At 36.9% G+C, this 21,671-nt stretch overlaps 1 protein-coding gene across 2 annotated transcripts in view; it reads left to right on the top strand.

Annotated features, from left to right (window-relative positions):
- Nucleotides 1-294: 294 nt before the first annotated feature.
- The window catches only part of SLC36A4 (solute carrier family 36 member 4), a 54,558-nt gene continuing 33,181 nt past the window's right edge, over nt 295-21,671 (top strand). The window contains exons 1-6 of one of the 2 annotated variants that reach the window (XM_034933540.4): nt 295-509; nt 12,678-12,801; nt 13,972-14,062; nt 15,592-15,680; nt 16,700-16,795; nt 17,598-17,682. In XM_034933540.4, coding sequence (XP_034789431.1) covers nt 455-509; nt 12,678-12,801; nt 13,972-14,062; nt 15,592-15,680; nt 16,700-16,795; nt 17,598-17,682 — 540 coding nt within the window. In that variant the 5' untranslated portion in view covers nt 295-454. Of the gene's footprint in view, nt 510-12,677; nt 12,802-13,971; nt 14,063-15,591; nt 15,681-16,699; nt 16,796-17,597; nt 17,683-21,671 lie in introns of those variants that run through there. The other variant, XM_055094758.2, reaches the window with a different exon arrangement.

The following is a 21,671-nucleotide window of genomic DNA, read 5'->3' as shown; positions in this document are numbered from 1 at the left end:
ATCAGCATGGGTAGGGGACAAATCCTGTCCTTCTTCGCATTCTCCAAGGTGACTTACAGAACGCTAACGCCTTGCATACGGACAGGCGCCCCAAATTTAAGTTCGCCGTCATCTTTAAAACCCCCAAGGAGCTATGGGCCCGGGTCTCTGCTAGCTCTAAGGTCCCACCCTCGCTGATCTCAGGTTACCCAACCCTCCTCTCGGGTTACCCAACCCGGCCTCGCAGCAGTCCTCGGGTCTTCGGCCCCTCCCGCCCCTCGCCGGCAGTGCCCGCCGAGCCGGGCTGTCCCACTGCGCATGCTCCTCGCCGCGCGGTTGGGGAGCGCCGGGGCAGGGAGGCGGGCACCAGGCGCGGGTCCCTCCGGGCAGGGGAGGTAGGCCAGGGCCTGACGCCGGCCACGCAGCGGCGGGAGAGTGAGCACCCGGGCGGCGGCGTCCTGGAGACCCGCGAGAGATGGAAGCGGCGGCGACGCCGGCGGCTGCCGGGGCGGCGAGGCGCGAGGAGCTAGGTCGGTGTTGTGCGTGGGCAGGGACCCGGGGCTGACGTGGGCGGGGGTCTGTGCGGGGGTCGGGTGCGCCCACACCTCCGGGGGCCCCGCGCTTGGCCACGGCCGGGAGGAGGCGGACCCTGCCCTGCGCCCGTCCGCATCCGGTTTCCACTGGGAAAGACGTGGGGCCGAGTGGGCGGCGGTGTGTGTGTGTGTGTGTGTATGTATGTATGTGTGAAAGCTCTTGAGGTTGTGGGACTAGCACGGGTTCTAATTTAAACCCAGCAAACAAACCTCCCCAGGACATTTGGAATGAGTTGAGGCCTGATTGCTAACTGACCCCGTGGTCAGCATCCGCAAAGGAACCGGTTATCTGACCCCGAGAACTTGGTCAGACGAAGCCCAGGCCTGAATAGGACGTTAAAATATGTGTGTGTGTGTTTGCGCGCGCGCGCGTGTGGGTGAGTGTGTGTGTTGAGTGGGGCGGGGCCCTGTGGGTACACGTCAAAGACGCGAGAGCCTGCGCCGTGACTCACGGTTTTTTTCCCAATGATGCTTTAAGGAAGTTATCATTGTTCTGCTTTTCAAATGCTGCAGCCCCATTCGGAATCTCCAGATGAATCCTCATTTTACTCCTTGTTATCCCAGAGTTTCGAACAGGTCGTGCTGACCAGAATGAACAGGAGATACCTGTAACTTGCTCACTTGGCAAAGTTTGTTTTTTGCTGCTTTCCTCCCATCTTGTTTCTTGGCGACAGGGCGTGTTTGTTTACGGTTTCCCGCTGTCCAAAATAAAAAAGTAAGGATCACGGTGGTAAAATGATCGCTCTCCCAGTTATATGTACTATACTTGGGAGTATTTTTCATTCGATGCTGATTAAATGTAATTAAAAAATTAAATCTAAATGGAATCTTCAAGAAAACCGTTGAACTTTAAAAAATACCGTATTATAAGTAACTGATAGGTTGTTGTTATTCCTCTAATAGCCTGCAGGGCACTTTGCAATGGAATTGTTTTCAGGCCGTAATAATGGTAGAAACAATAAACTTAACATTTTATTGCGTGCTTACTGTGTGCAAACAGTGTGCTAAGTGATTTACCTATGCATTGTCTTTAATCCTCACAGCAATTGAGATAGGTGCTATCATGATCTCCATGTTATAGATATAGTAATTTTAAGCTTATTAATGGCAGAACCCAAATGTGAACTCAGGTTTCATTCATTAATAACCTGTCTTAGTGAGGATATGGAGAAATGGGTATTCTTATGCATTGCTGGCAGGAAAGGGATAATATATTTATCCTTAAAAATGTACATATCGGCCTGGCGCGGTGGCTCACGCCTGTAATCCCAGCACTTTGGGAGGCCGAGGCGGGCGGATCATCACAAGGTCAGGAGATGGAGACCATCCTGGCTAACACGATGAAACCCCGTCTCTACTAAAAACACAAAAAATTAGCCGGGCGTGGTGGCGGGCGCCTGTAGTCCCAGCTACTCGGGTGGCTGAGGCAGGAGAATGGCGTGAACCCAGGAGGCGGAGCTTGCCGTGAGCCGAGATCGTGCCACTGCACTCCAGCCTGGGCAACAGAGCGAGACTCTGTCTCAAAAAAAAAAAAAAAAAAAAATACTTATCGTTTGACCCAGCAATTCTCCTTCAGAATATTTCCCGAGGAAATAAGTAATGTAACCCATACTTATATCAAGAGGTTTTCATTATAGTATATGGAGAAAAGCTGTTAACTAAAGTACAATGAAAGGAAATTGGTTAAATTGTGGTATAGTTTTACACTGCCTACCATTAAAAGTGATATGGAAAGATGTTCAGCATGTACATTTTCTTTAACTGAAAAGTTTCAAATTATTTCAGTTTTTTTAAGTTTTATATTTTCATTAATTCAACACATATTCATTGAGCTTCCCCTAGGCACTTGAGATACATCGTGAGCAAAACAGATAAAAATTCCTGTTCTTAATGGAGCTTGTATTTAGTAATGGGAAGCAGAGAGTAAGCAGTAAAGACAATAACCAGTTAATTATATAGTATGTTAGGTGAAAAGTGCTATGGAAAACAAGAGCAGGGTAAGGGAAATCAGGAATGAGGGTGGGGGCTAGGCAGTTTACAGTATTTTATAAAATGGTTGGGATGGGCCTTATTGAAAAGGTACAATTTGAGTAAAGACTTGGAAGAGGTAAGGAAATTAGCCAAATGGATATCTGGGGAACGACTACTCCAGGCAGAAAGAATAACTAAAGGAATAGCAAGGAGGCCAAAGTGGCTGAAGCAGAGTGATGGAGGTGGCGATGAGGCCAAATTATGTAGGGTCTTGTAGGTAATGTAAACTGTGACTTTTACCCTGAGGGAAGGGGGGAACAATGCAGGGTTTGAACAGAGGAGTGTCATGATCTGCCTTGTTTTAAAAGGATTGCATTGACTGCCATGTGACGAATAAACTGTAAGGGGGCAAAAGTAAAAGCAGAAGAATATTTCAGTAATTCAGGAAAGATATGGGTGTCCTTCAGAGCAGTATGGTAGTGGCAGTGGAGGTGAATAGACATAGTTAGCCTCTAGATATATTTTGAAAGAACCAGTGTGATTTCCTGACAGAATGGGTGAGGGTTAGAGAGTAAAATGGAGGAGACATGGAAGACTCCAGGGACCTGAGTATCTAGAAGAATGAAATTGTTATTAACTGGGATATTATGGTAGTTTTGTAATATACCTACAGAGTCTTTGATGTTTTTCTCTTAAGTAGGAGAAACTTAATTTCCTTCCCTTCAAGTGGGGGCTGGACTTAGTAACTTGTGTCTAATGAATAGATTATGGTAGAAGTGATGATGTATGACTTCAATACTAGATAATAAAGTGCATTGTGCCTTCCTCCTTGCCTTCTCTTTTTGAATCACTCACTTGAAGGGAAGCCAGCTGTCATGTTGTGAGGAGACTCAAGCAGCCCTAAGGAAAGCTCCATGTTGCACAAAACTGAGGGCTCCGGACAATAGCCATAAATTGTTATACAGCAATAGATAACTAATACAAATGGGTAAAGTTGCAGGAATAGCAGGCTTGCTGGTGAAGACCAGTTCAGTTTGGGGCATGTTAAGTTTGAGATGTCCATTAGATATCAAAGTGCACATGTCAAGTAGGCAATTGGATTTTATGTCTAGCATTAGTGAAAGGTCTGGTCTGGAAATGTAAATTTGGATGTTATCAGCATATAGATAGTATTTAAAGCTAGGAGACAGAATGAGAACATAATGAGAGTTGTTTGTGTGTATGTGTGTGTGCCTGTGAACATGTACTCTAAAATGTTAACAGTAGTAATTTGTGGGTAATGAAGTAATTTTTAATTTCAAAAATGTTTATATATTTTCTGATTTTCTACAATGACCAAATGTTATTTAATTTAAAAAAAGAATTTCCAAAAATGGGTATTTATGTAAAAAGCACTGGTAGAGATGTTAAGATACAGGTTCTCGTAAGGTATGTAAATAGCTTAAGGTCTGCACTTTATTTCATATCCCATAGGGACCTCTGGAAAGTTTCTTGCTGTGTATATTTCTTCCACCTCAGAAATGAACAAAATAGTAATGGTTCTTATTTTATATCTAGAGAGTACTTTATAGATTCGGGTGACAATATTATGTTATTTTAAAAAATGAAACTATTTCTACTTTCTTTTAGTTTTTCTATTGCCAAAATACAAGTGATTTTTAAATTTTATTATAAAAGTAATGCAAGTTTGCTACAACTACTTTTTTAAAATTTTTTTTATTTTTATTTTTTTTACATTTTCCAGAGAAGAAGGAAAAGCACACTAATGATCCAATTGTCCGTCTATATTCTGGTAAACTTGTTCACATTTTGATATATTTACTTCCCCTTATTTCTACTTAATTTTTAAAAACATGATTGTAATCATATTGCAGATATTCGACTTTTCCCACTTAGCATATGATACACTTTTCCCTGTTTTACTCAGACCTCACAACCATAATTTAATGTCAGTGCAATATTTCATAAAGTAACTGTGCCTTAGTTAATTTAGTAATCTCCTGATTGCTGTACGTTTAGGTTGTTTCCCAATTTTCAACGTCAGTAATGTTTTAATGAACATTCTTGTGCAAAATCCTCTTCTGCATACACTAGCTTGCCAGAAGTGGAATTACTAGGTGAAAGAAATAAACATTTTTAAGACTTTAATACATAGGATATTGCTAAATTAATGTGATTTTAGAACATTTTGTCTACAACTTGAAATTTATATTGGTTTTAGGCTTGAAAATTGAGATTCAAACAATTTTCTTGGCAAATAAGAGAGCATACAAGCACTGCCTAATTTAAGAATGTTCCATTTGTATGCACCATTAATGTATCCCTATCGTGTACTATGTAATACACCTAACATCAGATATATGGTGTATAATAAATGTTGTATAATATTGAATCAAGCTAGTGTTTCTTATTTATATATAATTTCTCCACTCATAAATAGGTAGCACACCTATTCCTTAATAGTGTTTTAGTTTATAAGGCATCATTAATTTTTACAATAATAATCACAGCATTTTCCAGAGCTGCCCAATTTAGTACTTAGCCAAAAATTACAGCAAAACATTGGGCAAAAATAATAGACATTATGTGTAATGTAAATTGGGTTCTATAATCTTTAATTCCTTTGGGGTGTCAGTTTTTATTTCATATATTCTTAACTCTGTTTACCATGTTGAGTTGTTAAGTGTTTATCTCCCTCACTAATCTCTATTTCCTTCTGGCAGATATAACATGTTTTGCCCATCTTTGCATACTCAATCTTACAGCACAGTTTATAGGTCATAAATGCTCAGAAGTATTAATTATTATCAAATTATTTCTAATTTTTGTCAAAGATTGGCATTTAAAAATCCCATAGAGCTTAATATGCTTCTAATATATGGAGGAAGACAAAAAAAGTGTTTATTGATTACTTATTTATGTGCCAGGGTCTAGGCTGTATGCTTCATATACATTATTTCATTCTTCATATTCTATCTGTGTAACATATATGTAATGTATATAATAACTTCATATACATTATCATTTGTGATGACATCACAAAACTCCTATGTAATAGAAGTTATTATTTTCATTGTACATATGAGAAAATAGGCCCAGAGGAATCTGGTTAAAATGTAAATCAGATGATATCACTCCAAGACCCAAAACTCTCTAGTGCTGTGCTGTTCAGTGCAATAGCCATTAGTTATATGGTTATTGAGCGCTTGAAACGTGGTGTGTTCAAACTGAAATGTGCTGTAAGTGTAAAATACATGCTGCATTTCAAAGACTTAGTATGAAAAATAGAATCTAAAATATCTTAATTTTTTACTGTTGATTACATGTTGAAATGATATTTTAGATAAGTTAAATAAAATATTAAAATTAATTTCACCTGTTCCTTTTTTCTTTGTAAAAAAGTTACTACAAAAAATTTGTGTAACGTAAATTTACATTTATATTACATTGCATTCCTACTGGAAGGCACTGCTCTAGTGGCTTTTCATGTCACGTAGAATGGTCTACAAGGCTATGTGCAGTCTGCCTTCTGTCACCTCTGATCTGATCTCATCCCCTACTCCTCCCCCGCACTCATTCCTCTCTGGCTACCCTGCCCTCCTTGTTCCTTAAGCACACCAGACTCCCATCCTGAGGGCCTTTGCCTTTGTTCCTGCTGCCTAGATTACTCTCCCTCCCACAGGATATCCACGCTGCTCACTCCTGCGCCTTCTTCAGGACTTCTTTGAAATGCCACTTTCTCAGTGAGGCCTCCTTTGGCTGTCTCTCCAAAATTAGAGGCTCTCTGTCTCAATCCTTGTGTTTCTCCTTAGCACTTAACACTATCCAACTTATCTCTGTTTTGCTTATTATCTTATTGTCTCTTTCCTTCACTAAAATTTGAGCTCCATGAAGGCAGGATATTTTTTTTGAGTTTTAGTAATTATTCTCAGCATCTAATGGTGTTTAACATATATTAGGGCCTCATTAATATTTGTGAAATTGAATAGGAAACCATTGTAACCTATTTAATTGAATACATTCAGATATGAGGCAGAGAGCTTTTGTGTTGAGGGACTATTGTTAGTGGATATTCGTGAGGATGACATTCTATTAATAGGGGTTTTTGAGAAGGGCCAGAAACCAGTAAATTTTGTGAGAGGGCTTATTCCTCTTTGCATCAGCTTCCGTAATGTGTTCGCCTATAATGCTGTTGTGCATAAAAGCCATCATAGTCTTTGACATCCTTTTCACTAGCAAACTAAAAGGTAAGCCATGGGAGTCTATTGTGCCAGGAAAAACAACTCCTGGTAACCACTTTCATATATATGTCTTTCAGGGAATTCCACAGGCAGTTCCCAGAGAGAGTATGAATGCTAATTCTTTACCTCATACTTTTCATCTGACATCACAGTGTGAAATAACCAAGGGGAGGATATGGTGGTAGTGATGGGTGCCGTCTTTCTTGAATCTGAGCCAGAAACCTTCCATAGGAAAGGGACGCGATTCTCGACAACACTGATTAGAAAACTTATCAAGCTTTCCAGCTTAATCTTCTGCCATATACATTTACTTTCAGTTTCAGTGACATTAAACCAACCTAAAGTTTCTCAAGCACGCAATTGTATTCAAGCCTGGAATGCCCCACTCAGCCTTGTGACCAATGCCAGGGCTAAAAGCTCTCCTAAAAAATTAGAGTTAAGTGTAAGGAAATCATATTACTGCATTTTTCTATAGTGTATACCTAAATTGGAAACAAAAATACAATTTAGCATGTTATATATAGTATTACCTGGAGCTTCTAAAAGTTATAAATGACTAGTTGACTCTATTTATTAATCTAATGTTCAGAGATCTAGGTATATATAGGCTCTTACCATTTAAAGTTGCAACTTCTTGGGTACTAAGTATTTCCTAGATATTTCTAGTTAGGTGTTTTTCAATTTACTCTTTAGATTTAAGAGCTGTTTTATATCATTCAAGTTGATATGCTCAGTCTTAAAACCTGATTGCTTTACCTTTTCTTAGTTTACTTAGTTTAACAGATAAACATTTTTTAGTATGTAACGTTACCTCCCTGTATACTAAAACTGGAGGGAAAGTCTTAGGGATTTTTCAGATGTAGTTAGAAAAATGTATTTACTGGGAGGCGGAGGTTGCAGTGAGGCAAGACCACGCCCTTGCACTCCAGCCTGGGTGACAGAGTGAGACTCTGTCTCAAAAAAAAGAAAAATGTATTTAAGCGCATAGTTAGAACTTAGCTAGTAACGTCACATTGCATGGTTCTTTAATGGTAGAATCAAAATAGTAAATAAATATGTACTTCTTAAATTCCTAACACTATTAAGAAGTATTTTTATCTCAAATTATTTAAACTTCGAAAAATTAACTTACTTTAATCTCATTATAAGAGAGTTAAAGGAGTTTCCTGGAATAATTCAATAAAAAAATTTTTTGTGGGCACATAATTGTACGTATTTGTGGAGTACATAAGATATTTTGATATAAGCATACAATATGTAATGATCAAATCAGGATAATTGGGATATCCATTATCTCAAATATTTATCCTTTTTTTGTGTGTGTTGGGAACATTTCAAATCCATTTCTCTAGTTATTTTGAAATACATAACAAATTATTGTTAACTACCGTTGCCGTATTGTGCTATAGAACATTAGATCTTATTCCTCCTACCTATCTGTATTTTTTGTACCCAGGAATAATTAAATTTTTGTTAAGGTTTTAAACGTGAAGGATGAGATGAATTTAAAGCAAATATATATATGAAAAGGTATTTTTCACAGTAAGTCATGTTTAATGTTTTCTAGAAAATGTAACATTGAAAATTAATGACTTTAAGAAGTAAGGAAAAGTGTGATAATAGGGATCACACTGTTGAACAAAGTTAAATAAATATGATAGCTGCTAAACAATGTGAGTTTGTTCAGAGTGACGGAGGTCCCAACTAATTTTTACTTCGGATTCTGAACATTGTAATACTATTTTTAAAAACTTAATTCTGTGAATTACAAAACTACTATTTATAGGTAATTTTAACAATTCTAGATTTCCAGGTTTATTTTAAATGATATTAAAAATAAACTCTTCAATAATGCCATTACAAATAAACATCATTTAGAGTTCATATTGTTGTTAAAGATATGAAAAAACTTACCATTTTCCGTACTTTCCTTACTGCTGTGATCTCTTGGGCAGTGTGCTTTAAATAACAGATTGTTCAGTTTTTGAAATATTGGTAGTGATAACTATCTTTATTGAGGACAGATAGTATGCTTAGTACAGCACAGAACATACTGCACACTCCCTGACAGAAAGAAATCAGAAAGGTCAAATAACTGATAATTTGGATAAGCTAAATGAATAAACGCAAATGAACTCTAGTCAGCAAGGGCAGTGGAGTACATTTAGGAATAAAAATATTAACATATTGATGGTCGAAACTGAAGTTCATACAACTAATAATGATGGTTGTTATGGATTAAATAGTCCCCCCACCCCTCAATTTATATGTTGTCATAGCCTTGCATACCTCAGAATGTGACCTTATTTAGAAATAGGGTCATTGTAGCTGTAATTAGTTAAGATGAGACCATGGCCAGGAGCAGTGGCTGATGCCTGTAATCCCAGCACTTTGGGAGGCTGAGGCACCTGAGGTTAGGAGTTTGAGACCAGCATGACCCACATGGTGAAACCCTGTCTCTACTAAAAATACAAAAATTAGCTGGGCGTGGTGGTGCACGCCTGTTATCCCAGCTACTCTGGAGGCTGAGGCAGGAGAATTGCTTGAACTTGGGGGGGCGGAGATTGCAGTGAGCCAAGATCGCACCATTGTACTCCAGCCTGGTCAACAAGAGCAAAGCTCTGTCTAAAAAAAAAAAAAAAGGTGAGGCTTTGCTGGAGTAGGGAGGGTCCCTAATCCAATATGACTGGTGTCCTTATAAAAAGGGGAAATTTAAACACAGACATGATTACAGAGAGAATGTCATGTGAACTTGAAGATGACTGTCCATAAACCAAGGAGAGAGGCCTGCCTGGAACAGAGCTTTCCCTCCCAGCCTTTAGAAGGAACCAACCCTCCCAGCACTTTTTCAGACTAATAGCCTCTAGAACTTTGAGGCAATAAATTCTCTTGTAGTACTTGATTATGAGAGCCCTAGGAAACCAGTGTGATAGGTTTACAAGAGTACCAATTTATTTTGTATAGAGTATAACAGAAAAGGATATAGGGTTTATCCAAACAGAAGGTGAACATAATAAATTTCTAGAGTAAATGTGAGATAGTAGATATCCCAGTAGACCTAATACTGGGGAAACAATTTTTACTGTGTATAGTTCTAGACTGTGCCACCTTTGAAACTGGAAAACAAGAAACAAGGAAATCCTACAAAACAATGTATGGAGAATGTCCTAAAGATTAAAGGGTTAGAAAAACCAGCCAAAAGAAAAGTTGGGAACTTCGAATTATAGAAAATCCTCATCATTTTTGACTTCAGGAATTTGGGACTGATAATTCTGTGAATTTTACTCTACACATATTAGTTACGTTATTAGAAGAAGAATATGTAAATAATTTTATAGACTGTTTTCAAGCATCTTCCAGTATCTTAAGGCATCACTTTACTCTTATTAAGAATGAATATGCTGAATTCCAGTTGGCACTGGGCTAATGGAGGCTGCTAAAATCCTAATCTCTCAACACATCCTCCCCTAAAACCTGTGAATTCAACTTGAAGCACAAGTAAACCATTCATGAAATTACTCTTTTAGCATTGCGAGGAGATCAAGGATACCATGAACCTCAAATTATCTATAAGTATAAAAACAGAAAATTTCTGTTGCTGCTACAAGCATGGAGAGTGGGGGAGGGGAGTCTTTAGTATTTCGTTGGAAAAGAAGAGCGGGGAGCAGGAAACTGGATCAAGCACTATGAAAATCTCCTTCAGAAAGAGAAAGTCTAATTTAAACTGTTAAACGTCTAAACAGAGGTCAGGTCTAGAAGTTAGTAATTCATAGCACTGAGTACAGGAATGTGAATTTGAGCAGGACTGAAGGGGGAAGCCTTGACAAAACATTGCTTCTGGAGGTGAGAGATAAATAGAGCAGTGGAGATGCCCCTCAGATGGCAAGGGAGGGAAAGAACAAAGTAATGGGGAAAATTGGTGGTCCTGCAGAAATGAAAGAGAACTAGAAGACATGCCAGCTGCTTTTGCTCACCCCTAACAGCTCAACATTGTCTATGAAATAAACTGAACTTCACTATAGTGACAGAGGGAACACTCTTGAACTAGGATTCCTGTGTATGAAATACTTAGAAATAGGAAAAATCACAAATAAGAAATAAATTACAAGATGTAAGGGAGAATGTATTGAAATGAAAATTTAATGTGTCACTTAAGGCAGATATGAATGAGAATGAGGTAAAGACAGACATCAGAAGGGTCAGAGATATAAAGTGGTTGAATGGAAGACAGGCAAAGAAGACCCAACATGCATGTAATTGAAATATCTAAAGAAGAAGTATTTGAACCAAATACATATTTAAAGCTATTATCCAAGAAAACTTTATAGTAGAAATAAGAAAAAACCTAAATCAACATATCAAAAGGGGCCCACTGTAGCCCTGGGAAAACTGACTTAGCATGGTCAACCCCAAGACATGTAGTAAAGTTACTAGACTTTAAAGACAAAGAAAATATCTTCAGGAACTCTAGGAAAAAGAACAAGTTACTTAATGGCTGAGAAAATTAGTCTGCCATCAGATGTCTCAAAAGTAGCATATAAAAGCAAGGCAAAAGTGGAACAGCATTTTCAAGAAACTCAAGGAATGAAAGTGTGAGCCAAGGATTTTATATCTAGTTGTTCCTCAAGTATCCAGGCTATAAAGAAAAACAGTGTGAAACATGTAAAAACTCAGGGAACACTGTGCCCATGAGACCCTCCTGAGGAATCAGTTAGAGCAGTGGTCCTCAAAGTGTGGTCCCCAGACCAGCAACATCAGCAGCACTGGGGAACTTGTTAGAAATGCATATTTTCAGGCCCACCCCAGACTTACTGAGTGGGAAACTTTGGGATGGAGTCCATTATTGTGTGTTTTAGCAAGCCCTGCAGGCCATTCTGATGCATACCTTTTAAGAAGATGTATTTCTTCCAGCCAAGGGAAGATTGAGGAAACTTTGGCAGAGAACTGATAGTGAATATTGATATTGATTGTAGATACAGGTCTAAGAAATGAGTAGAGACATAATTTGAAGGACAGTATGAAAAACATCATATGTATTGTCAAAGTAGAAAGAATACAACTAAACATGAGAAACTAAGGAACAGAGACAGGAAAAACTAGAATTAAATTATTAATTGTTGTATAGGTAATAGGTAGAAGTCAGAGAGTACCACTTAAAACAGTCAAACAAGATAGTAAAAAATTAAGTAAGAAAAAAGGATGATTAAAGGCATCATAAAAAATATAATGGCAAAGAAACCACTAGAACAACTCAATTAAATGCAATATATACTCCTGGACGGAGGAAAAAATTGCTAAGAGGAATTTATTGGTATAACTGATGAAAGTGGAATATGGAATGTAGATTAAATAGAGTATTGCATCAATGTTAACCTGAATTTGATAATATGAATATTTAAGAGAATATCCTTGTTCTCAGGAAATACACACTGATAAAGTGGTAAAGGGCAAATTTTGATACTGACATTTTAAATATTGGAATCACTTTGTAATTTTCATCAAGTATTTAAAAACGTGATTACTATTTACCTGTACAGTATGATTTGAAGCTAAGCAGAGATGAAAATATATTTGATCATTTCTTTACATTTCTCATGGTGTAATTCTATGATCATTTACTATTAACCTCTTGTGGATAAAGCAGAAAAAGTTTTGCATTTAATATTTAAGCTTTCACCTTGCACTGCATATTCCAAACAGAATATCCAGCAAATAAATTTAGTTGTTTCTTTTTAAATGTACTAAAACTCAGGGTATTAGTATGAACTAACTTAGGATGGAAATAGTAAAGATGAGTACAAATGGTGTTTCCTAATATTTTAAAATTCATTTATACCAGCTTTATCCAACTTTTTTAAGCAATAGTGAAGTACTTTGTTTTTCTTTTTTAAAGATATGGATGTAATGAGGCCCTTGATAAATGAGCAGAATTTTGATGGGACATCAGATGAAGAACATGAGCAAGAGCTTCTGCCTGTTCAGAAGCATTACCAACTTGATGATCAAGAGGGCATTTCGTAAGTGTTATGGTTTATAAGTCTCCTTTTCTTTTAATTCAGTATGTATTTTGTAATCTTCTTCTACAGGCAAGACATTCTATTACATTACAAGACACAAATATAAGACATAGTCTCCACCTTCAATGAGTTTATAGTCTATTTGGGAAAGAAATGCATTTAAATCACAGAGCAGTGTATAGGAATTACTGGAGTGATGATGTGTAACAAATGCTAGGGATCTTGAAAGAAGGGAGATCTGATTAAGTGGAACAGGAATGTTAAGAGAAGTGATGTCTGAAATGATCAGGAGGTAGTACATGCTTCTTTATACTGAAACAAAGTCGTGGAGGTAGAAATGCATTGTAACTTTTGAAAACCTTTTTTGACATTTTGTCATCGTTAATAGATTTGAGTAACTTCTCATTCTAATAATAGTTTAATGGTTCAGCAAAGTAATATGCAATTGATCAGAAAAGAAGAATATAAACTGAAAAAATATTTAGGTAAACATTTTAGTTTCTTAAGTTTACACTTTTTGCTCTTCATTTTCGTTTCAACTTATTTCTTCCTGATGAAGATACTTCCTTCAGATGCTTCTGGAAACTACTCTTAGGTCAAATCCCTTACAGAATTCATAGTATCTAAAAATTAATTCGTGTTTATCTTACCTGTTGATTCATATAGTTTTAAAACTTGTATTTTTTTTAAATTAACTTCTTAGGTTGACAATCATAGATCAAATGTGTTTAGTATCATGGTTACATAGGTAGTGTCAATACATTGCTGTGTTACCAACCAAATACTCAACATTGTTTTGAAAATCATAACAGCAAAATATCTTATGAGAAAATTACTTTTTAAAAAAAATTTATTGCTTCACTGTGTACAAAACCACACTGTAAAGAGAATGCCTTTAGTCTTTTTTAATTTAATTTTTTAGTATCTTGTTTGGCGGATATTTCACTTAACTATGTCATTTAATATCCACAATAACTCTTGTTATTCCACTTTTAATTAGCAAAGATAGGACTTGAACCAAGTATGACTTCTGGCCCAGTGGTGGGATGGAAATGTTATTTGGTTCCTTGCCTAGATTAATTTTCAGTTCCCTTCTAGTACTAAAACCATGATCATGTTATAATAGATTTTGTTCTAAAATATTTAAGTCTTACAACTTTTACTTTTCAGATTTGTACAAACTCTTATGCACCTTCTTAAAGGAAATATTGGAACTGGCCTTTTAGGACTTCCATTGGCAATAAAAAATGCAGGCATAGTGGTAAGACTTATCTTTGTAATCACCAGTTAAGATGCAATTCTCAGTCTCATTTATAGCAACCTAATATCTGGCCCAGTCAAATATAACCTGGTAAGGTGACATTTAGATGATCATTTAGATGTTGTCTTGATAAAATTGTGTCAACTGTGATAATGATATTTAACAAAAAATAATAATTACTTTATTGATTTCTACTTCATTACTTATTTGTAATATTTAGCCAAAAAAAGCCACAAACCTAAAACAGTCTTTGATTTTTCCAGGTATAGTTATATCTTATTATTATTTTGGATTTTCAGGAATTGAATTTAGCAGTGTAATCACAGCAACAAATATATTTATAGAGCAGATTATTGGTAACGTGACATTGTATAGTTTTTTAGAGTCAAATATACAGTTTTCAGAATTTAAATAACAGTTAAGAAAAGTTGGCCAGGTGCGGTAGCCCACGCCTGTAATCCCAGCACTCTGGGAGGCCGAGGTGGGCAGATCACGAGGTCAGGAGATTGAGACCATCCTGGCTAACACGGTGAAACCCCGTCTCTACTAAAAAATACAAAAAATTAGCCGGGCGTGGTGGCGGATGCCTGTAGTCCCAGCTACTCAGGAGGCTGAGGCAGGAGAATGGCGTGAACCCGGGAGGTGGAGTTTGCATTGAGCTGAGATTGTGCCACTGCACTCCAGCCTGGGCGACAGAGCAAGACTCTGTCTCAAAAAGAAAAATAAATAAATAAAAGAAAAGTAATAACAATAACTTTTAAAAACCAATACGTAAAGCATTGTTAGAGGCAGTTATTGTAATTATTATAATTACAGAGAACCTTGATAGGGGAGAAACCCATTTATGAGGTAATAAAATAATATTTAACTTTTTTGAATAGATCACTTTCTAAGAACAGTTTTAACTATCCCTGCATTTGACTGTTTTGTTCCCCTAATTTAGATGATAAAAACTTTTGATTATAAAAATAAACTTTGGCAATATTTTGGTTGTATCTGGGTAATTACTAGCACTGCTTTAATTTTAGTAAATAAATATTTAAAGTATTTTATTTACTACTTTTTGAAATAATTATTTTATAAGCTTGGTTTCTGACACATAGTAAGTACCCAAGAAGCAGTCTGTAGAAGAAATAAATTGCTTACAGTCTCCGTTTGATATTGTGCGTTTTCGGGATTTAGATAATGATGCATGGTTGCATATAATTATAATGGTGGGTCACTGATAGTTGTAGACTTGCCATCTGATGTTAAATATGATCTTGTGTTCTATCCTACTTTGTTGTCTATACTCCATATTCGTAGGTTTGAGTAGCTAAGTTAATAAGATGGAATTATACGTGGTTGTCTTAAATATTACTCGAAATTCCTTCTGCATCAAGTTTATTAGTTTTCCCTTATGCAATGACTAATCATTTTGCTCAACAAATATTTATTCACTGCACGTGAATAATCCATTGATTCATTGCTTATAAGATTACTCAATTTCTGTTAAATATTTAAACCTTATAAATTTTTTTTCCCCACAGCTTGGACCAATCAGCCTTGTGTTTATAGGAATTATTTCTGTTCACTGTATGCACATATTGGTACGTTGCAGTCACTTTCTATGTCTGAGGTAAATGTGGATTTGTTAAGCCTATTTATTTTAAAGCTATCTTTTATTTAGAGCATCAGATAGTCTTATATTCTACTGTGCTTTGTATTTCCTTTAAGCTTTTACATAGATAAATCTAAGGTAATGAATATGGAAGAAGGTAGCATTTCATATAATTTAAATCTGGTTGGAATCTATTTATTTTTAAAAGGTAGCCTTATTAGTGAAATAGTATGGTTTCTCTTAGTATAAATGGAAAAAATTAGAAAAGATATATAGAGGCAATGGAGACAGTGGTGTGATTTTTAGCTATAGCATAATAGTCTTCAATGTGTTAGTAATTCTGTTTTGATTATAATGCCTTTGGTGCTCTCTGCTGATGTATGAGTTAGTAGTCAACAACACAATATTATTTGTCTTTATTTTTGTATCATGAAATACTTCTACTGGACAGTAGACCATATGTATTCTAGTAGCCTAATATCAAGTCTTGACTCTTTTTTGTTGTTGTTATATACTCTTAAAACTTTGGGCAAATCATTTATGAGCTTTATAGAACAATGTATACTTGGGAAAAAAAAAGAGAGAGAGAATGGAGAAATAATACCTACCTCATGGGAAGATTAAATGAGATAGTTTATGTGAAAATGTATTGTGCAGCCTTGCACAGATGTATTATTAAATAATGCTGTTCTAAGAATGGAATAATTTAGACATGAATAATGTAGTTGATGTTTTAGGCATTTGAAATATTTAAATTAATAAAGTACAAATATTAAGTTACATGAGTTCTGCACTTACATAAACTTTAGCAGTAGATAAAATTAATGTACTGGTAAAAAGGACAGATTTAAACATTTAAAACTTTATGAGGCATGCTTTAGAAGTATGCAGATCTTGACATTTTGGTAACTCATTTGTCAGTTCATAGCCTTGCATTTATTAATTCCCATTTATTTTATGTTTATTTCAAGAGGTGGTTTTATGGACCACCTTAAAATTTTTCTTTTTTCCTTTGTATGTATGTCATTAAATTACAGGTTTAAAAAGTCAACATTAGGTTATAGTGACACTGTGAGCTTTGCTATGGAAGTGAGTCCTTGGAGTTGTCTTCAGAAGCAAGCAGCATGGGGGCGGTAAGTACTTACTCTGTTATTAATATATGATTGTTAAAATTATATTAATTTTAAGTATTTTAACCTAACAATATATATAAGTAAAAATATGATAAAGTTGGGGAATAAACATGTGTAACCCTTAGAGTTAAACAGACTTGGGTTCTAATCTCAACTTGACCATTTTTCAGCTTTCTGACCTTGATCAAATTTATCATTGTGGTTTGTTTTTCTCAGTATGAAATGAGTTTACAGTAATACCCATTTCACAGGATCATTATGGTAGATGAAGTAAAATGATATTTATAAAGCATGACCTGGTCAAATGATGACATAATCGTGTTCATTAATTTTTTAAAGGAAAACAAGAAAAATGTTGCAGTCTCATTATTTCAAATAAAGTTGTAGTATTTGTATGCTTATCTGAGGTATGGCTATATTTTAGCATAACCTTATTTTATTGTCTTGTTACTTAAATGTAACTTTATTATTGGTGGCTCTGGCAAATCAAAGTAAGATGAATACAGGACTAGAAAAATAAGGAAGCATAAGCAGTCAGCAAAGTGCTACCTGTTGTAAAGATGACATGTGAGATGGGAATTAAAAGAAGAACAGTGTTAGTAGAGTAGTTTATAGTTAAGTGTGGCCTTTCTGGAGATTTTCAGGAAGTTAGATTTGGCATGAACTGCTCTGAGTTCCTGACATACTGAGTAGGAGAATATATGCTATAATAAAATGTTTTAAAACTCTTGAAAAGAGAAATAAAATATATTGACATTTCAGTAGCTCTCATGGATACTCATTTGTGGATATCTTTTTTCAGGAGTGTGGTTGACTTTTTTCTGGTGATAACACAGCTGGGATTCTGTAGTGTTTATATTGTCTTCTTAGCTGAAAATGTGAAACAAGTGAGTATTTTTCTCCAGTTAGTGAAATCATTTTCTTCTAAAGCCCTAGTTATGGCTTCATATTTCTTCTGTGGAAGCCACAGTTGAATTTGAAAATGTGTTCCTTTCATAAATGATCTTCCTTTATAAATTTTCCTTTAGTCTTTTTTCTTGCAAGTTGGATTTCTGCTGTAATTGTTGATTTCACTGTTTTGCTATAATACTGATAATGCTTGTTTTTTCAGATCAGAATATGACATAATTTACTGATTCTTAGCTACCTGAAACTTAGATCTCAAAAGCATATACATAGATGCTTTGGAAGCGTATTCTTTACATTGACATTCTTTAAAGAACTATATAAGGCTTTAGCCAGTAGGCTAAAAAATCAAGTAAAAATAGTGAGCATTCATTATTAAAATCCGGTAATTATAGCCATTGTGTAAAAAGATACTGTGTCCAAAAATGAACAGTTTTCTGTAGTTTTTTGAGAAACTTTCTCATATTATGAAGGTTTGCTTTAAGAAGAAGTGGTTTGCAGTCTTGGAAGAGATTGACAGTGTATTTGGACAAATATGGAAAGCAATGAAATAAAAAATCCCTCCATCAAAACAATACTATAAAGCACTTTTATGACTGGTATCATTATTCCTACATTATCCCCTGCTCTTCTTTAATCATTATTTTAATCAATAATATTTATTAATTATCCACATGTCCATGGTACAGTAAACATTTTACATAGTAATGTATAGGATTGTCTTGTAGATATTTTTATGCAAAATGATGGAGTGAGTATGTTTTCTAAAGAACCTGTGTGTAGGTTCTTGTGCATTTGTGTATTTGAGTCTCTTTTCTAAGTATAGACTATGCTTCATTTCACTGAGAATTGGCAAACTGTTTCTGTAGAGGGCCAGTTAATAAGTATTTTCTGCTTTGCAGACCATATGGTCTCTGTTGTAACTACTGAGTTCAGCCATAGGCAACAATATGTAAACAAATAGATATGGCTGTATTTAGGTAAAATTTTATTTGCAAAAATAGGTGGTCTGCAGACCATAGTTTTTTAACCCCTGATTTAGACTATCCCTGTATGCTATATTTGAGCCATTCACTTAGATTTTTAGTATTGGAAGAAGTCATTGAGTCAAACTCTCTTTTATAAAAGAGTTCATAGCTAGTTAGGAATTAGGGCTTGGATTTCTGGTCAGTTTTCTTTCCAGTGTACCATGTCTCAGCATCTAGAAAAGTTTTGTTTATATCTGGAACCTTAAATGTCTGGAAACTTAAATGTCACCTGTTCTGTGAAACCTTTCTTAACTGTTCCTTCCAAGTCTTCCTTTTCTTTATCTCTAGCCAGAATTTATTGGTTTTTCTCCTGGCTTCTGTATAACTTTTTAAAATAGCCTTGATCATGCTGTACTGAAGTTAATTTACAAGTTATTTTTCACCACTAGACAGCAAGCCTTATGAAGGAAGGGACTCCCATATCTCTTGTGTTCATCACTGTAAACTAGCATCTAAGAGTGTCTGGCTTATCAGTACCCAGTATGGTTATTGGCTCTGAAGGAAAATGAACTCACTGGACTGGGAGAGATTATACCTTTTTCATGTCTTTATTTCTCAGACCTAGTACTGTACCTGGTTGATAGCACAAGTGTCAGTAAAACTTTCTGGACTGAAAGGGTTTAATCCTTTTGTTTGATTTCCGTATTGATGGTCTCTGCCACTTTCCTTTCCCCCATCCTGTGCAAACACCCATTTTTCCCATTTTCTCTGTGAACTCTTCTCTTTCAGCCCCTACATGATTGTTTTAGCTTGGTTTCTCACTTCACAGCCATTTTCCTATGTCTATAAAAGGAATGGTAACCTTAGGGTGTTGAAGGTAAACATATCATCAACAAACAGGGACAGTTTGACTTCCTCTTTACCAATTTGGATGCCCTTTATTTCTTTCTCTTGTCTGATTGCTCTGGCTAGGACTTCCAGTACTATGTTGAAGAGGAGTGGTGAGAGTGGGCATCCTTGTCTTGCTCCAGTTCTCAGAGGGAATGCTTTAAACTTTTCCCCATTCAGTATTATGTTGGCTGTGGGTTTGTCATAGATGGCTTTTATTACATTACAGTATGTCCCATGACTGATAAAATAATTCAGCAAAGTTTCTGGATACAAGATTAATGTATACAAATGAGTAGCTCTTATACACCAACAGTGACCAAGTGGAGAATCAAATCAAGAACTTAACCCCTTTTCCTTTTACAAAAGCTGCAAAAAAAAAATTAAACTACTCGCCGGTTCCAAGATGACCAATAGGAACAGCACCAGTCTACAGCTCCAAGCTTGAGCGACACAGAAGACGGGTGATTTTTGCATTTCCAACTGAGGTACTGGGTTCATCTCACTGGGGCTTGTTGGACAGTGGGTGCAGCCCATGGAGTGTGAGCCAAAGCAGGGCAGGGCATCATCTCACCAGGGAAGCACAAGGGATTGGGGAATTCCCTTTCCTAGCCAAGGGAAGCCATGACAGATGGTACCTGGAAAATTGGGACACTCCCACCCTAATAATGCGCTTTTCCAACAGTCTTGGCAAATGGCACACCAGGAGATTATATCCTGCGCTGGCTCAGAGGGTCCCACGCCAACAAAGCCTCGCTCACTGCTAGCACAGTGAGCTAGCAGTGCTCACTAGCACAGCAGTCTGAGATCGAACTGCAAGGCGGCAGCGAGGCTGGTGGAGGGGCGTCCGCCATTGCTGAGGCTTGAGTAGGTAAACAAAGTGGCCGGGAAGCTCGAACTGGGTGGAGCCCACCGCAGCTCAAGGAGGCCTGTCTGCCTCTGTAGACTCCACCTCTGGGGGCAGGGCATAGCTAAACAAAAGGCAGCAGAAACTTCTGCAGACTTAAACATCCCTCTCTGACAGCTTTGAAGAGAATAGTGGTTCTCCGAGTGCAGAGTTTGAGATCTGAGAACGGACAGACTGCCTCCTCATGTGGGTCCCTGACCCCCGAGTAGCCTAACTGGGAGACGCCTCCCAGTACGGGCCAACTGATATCTCATACAGCCAGGTCCCCCTCTGAGACAAAGCTTCCAGAGGAAGGCTCAGGCAGGAACATTTGCCGTTCTGCAATATTAGCTCTTCTGCAGCCTTTGCTGGTGATACCCAGGCAAACAGCATCTGGAGTGGACCTCCAGCAAACTCCAACAGACCTGCAGCTGAGGGTCCTGACTGTCAGAAGAAAAACTAATGAACAGAAAGGACATCCACACCAAAACCCCATCTGTACATTACCATCCTCAAAGACCAAAGGAACGCAGCTCCTCGCCAGCAACGGAACAAAGCTGGACAGAGAATGACTTTGACGAGTTGAGAGAAGAAGGCTTCAGACGATCGGTAGTAACAAACTTCTTCAAGCTAAAGGAGGATGTTCGAACCCTTCGCAGAGAAGCTAAAAACCTTGAAAAAAGATTACACAAATGGCTAACTGGAATAAATAGTGAAGAGAAGACTTTAAATGACCTGATGGAGCTGAAAACCATGGCACGGGAACTACGTGACACATGCACAAGCTTCAGTAGCTGATTCAATCAAGTGGAAGAAAGGGTATCAGTGATTGAAGATCAAATGAATGAAATGAAGTGAAAAGTTTAGAGAAAAAAGAGTAAAAAGAAACGAACAAAGCCTCCAAGAAATATGGGACTATGTGAAAAGACCAAATCTACGTCTGATTGGTGTACCTGAAAGTACTGGGGAGAATGGAACCAACTTGGAAAACACTCTTCAGGATATTATCCAGGAGAACTTCCCCAACCTACCAAGACAGGCCAACATTCAAATTCAGGAAATACAGAGAACGCCACAAAGATAACACCTCGAGAAGAGCAACTCCAAGACACATAAATTGTCAGATTCACCAAAGTTGAAATGAAGGAAAACATATTAAGGGCAGCCAGAGAGAAAGGTCAGGTTACCTGCAAAGGGAAGCCCATCAGACTTAACAGCGGATCTCTCG

This window comes from Pan paniscus, chromosome 9, assembly GCF_029289425.2.
Source record: "Pan paniscus chromosome 9, NHGRI_mPanPan1-v2.0_pri, whole genome shotgun sequence".
NCBI classification, from domain to species: domain Eukaryota; kingdom Metazoa; phylum Chordata; class Mammalia; order Primates; family Hominidae; genus Pan; species Pan paniscus.
The sequence above is the reverse complement of the archived record's forward strand: the minus strand, read 5'-3'. Positions and strand labels throughout refer to the sequence as shown.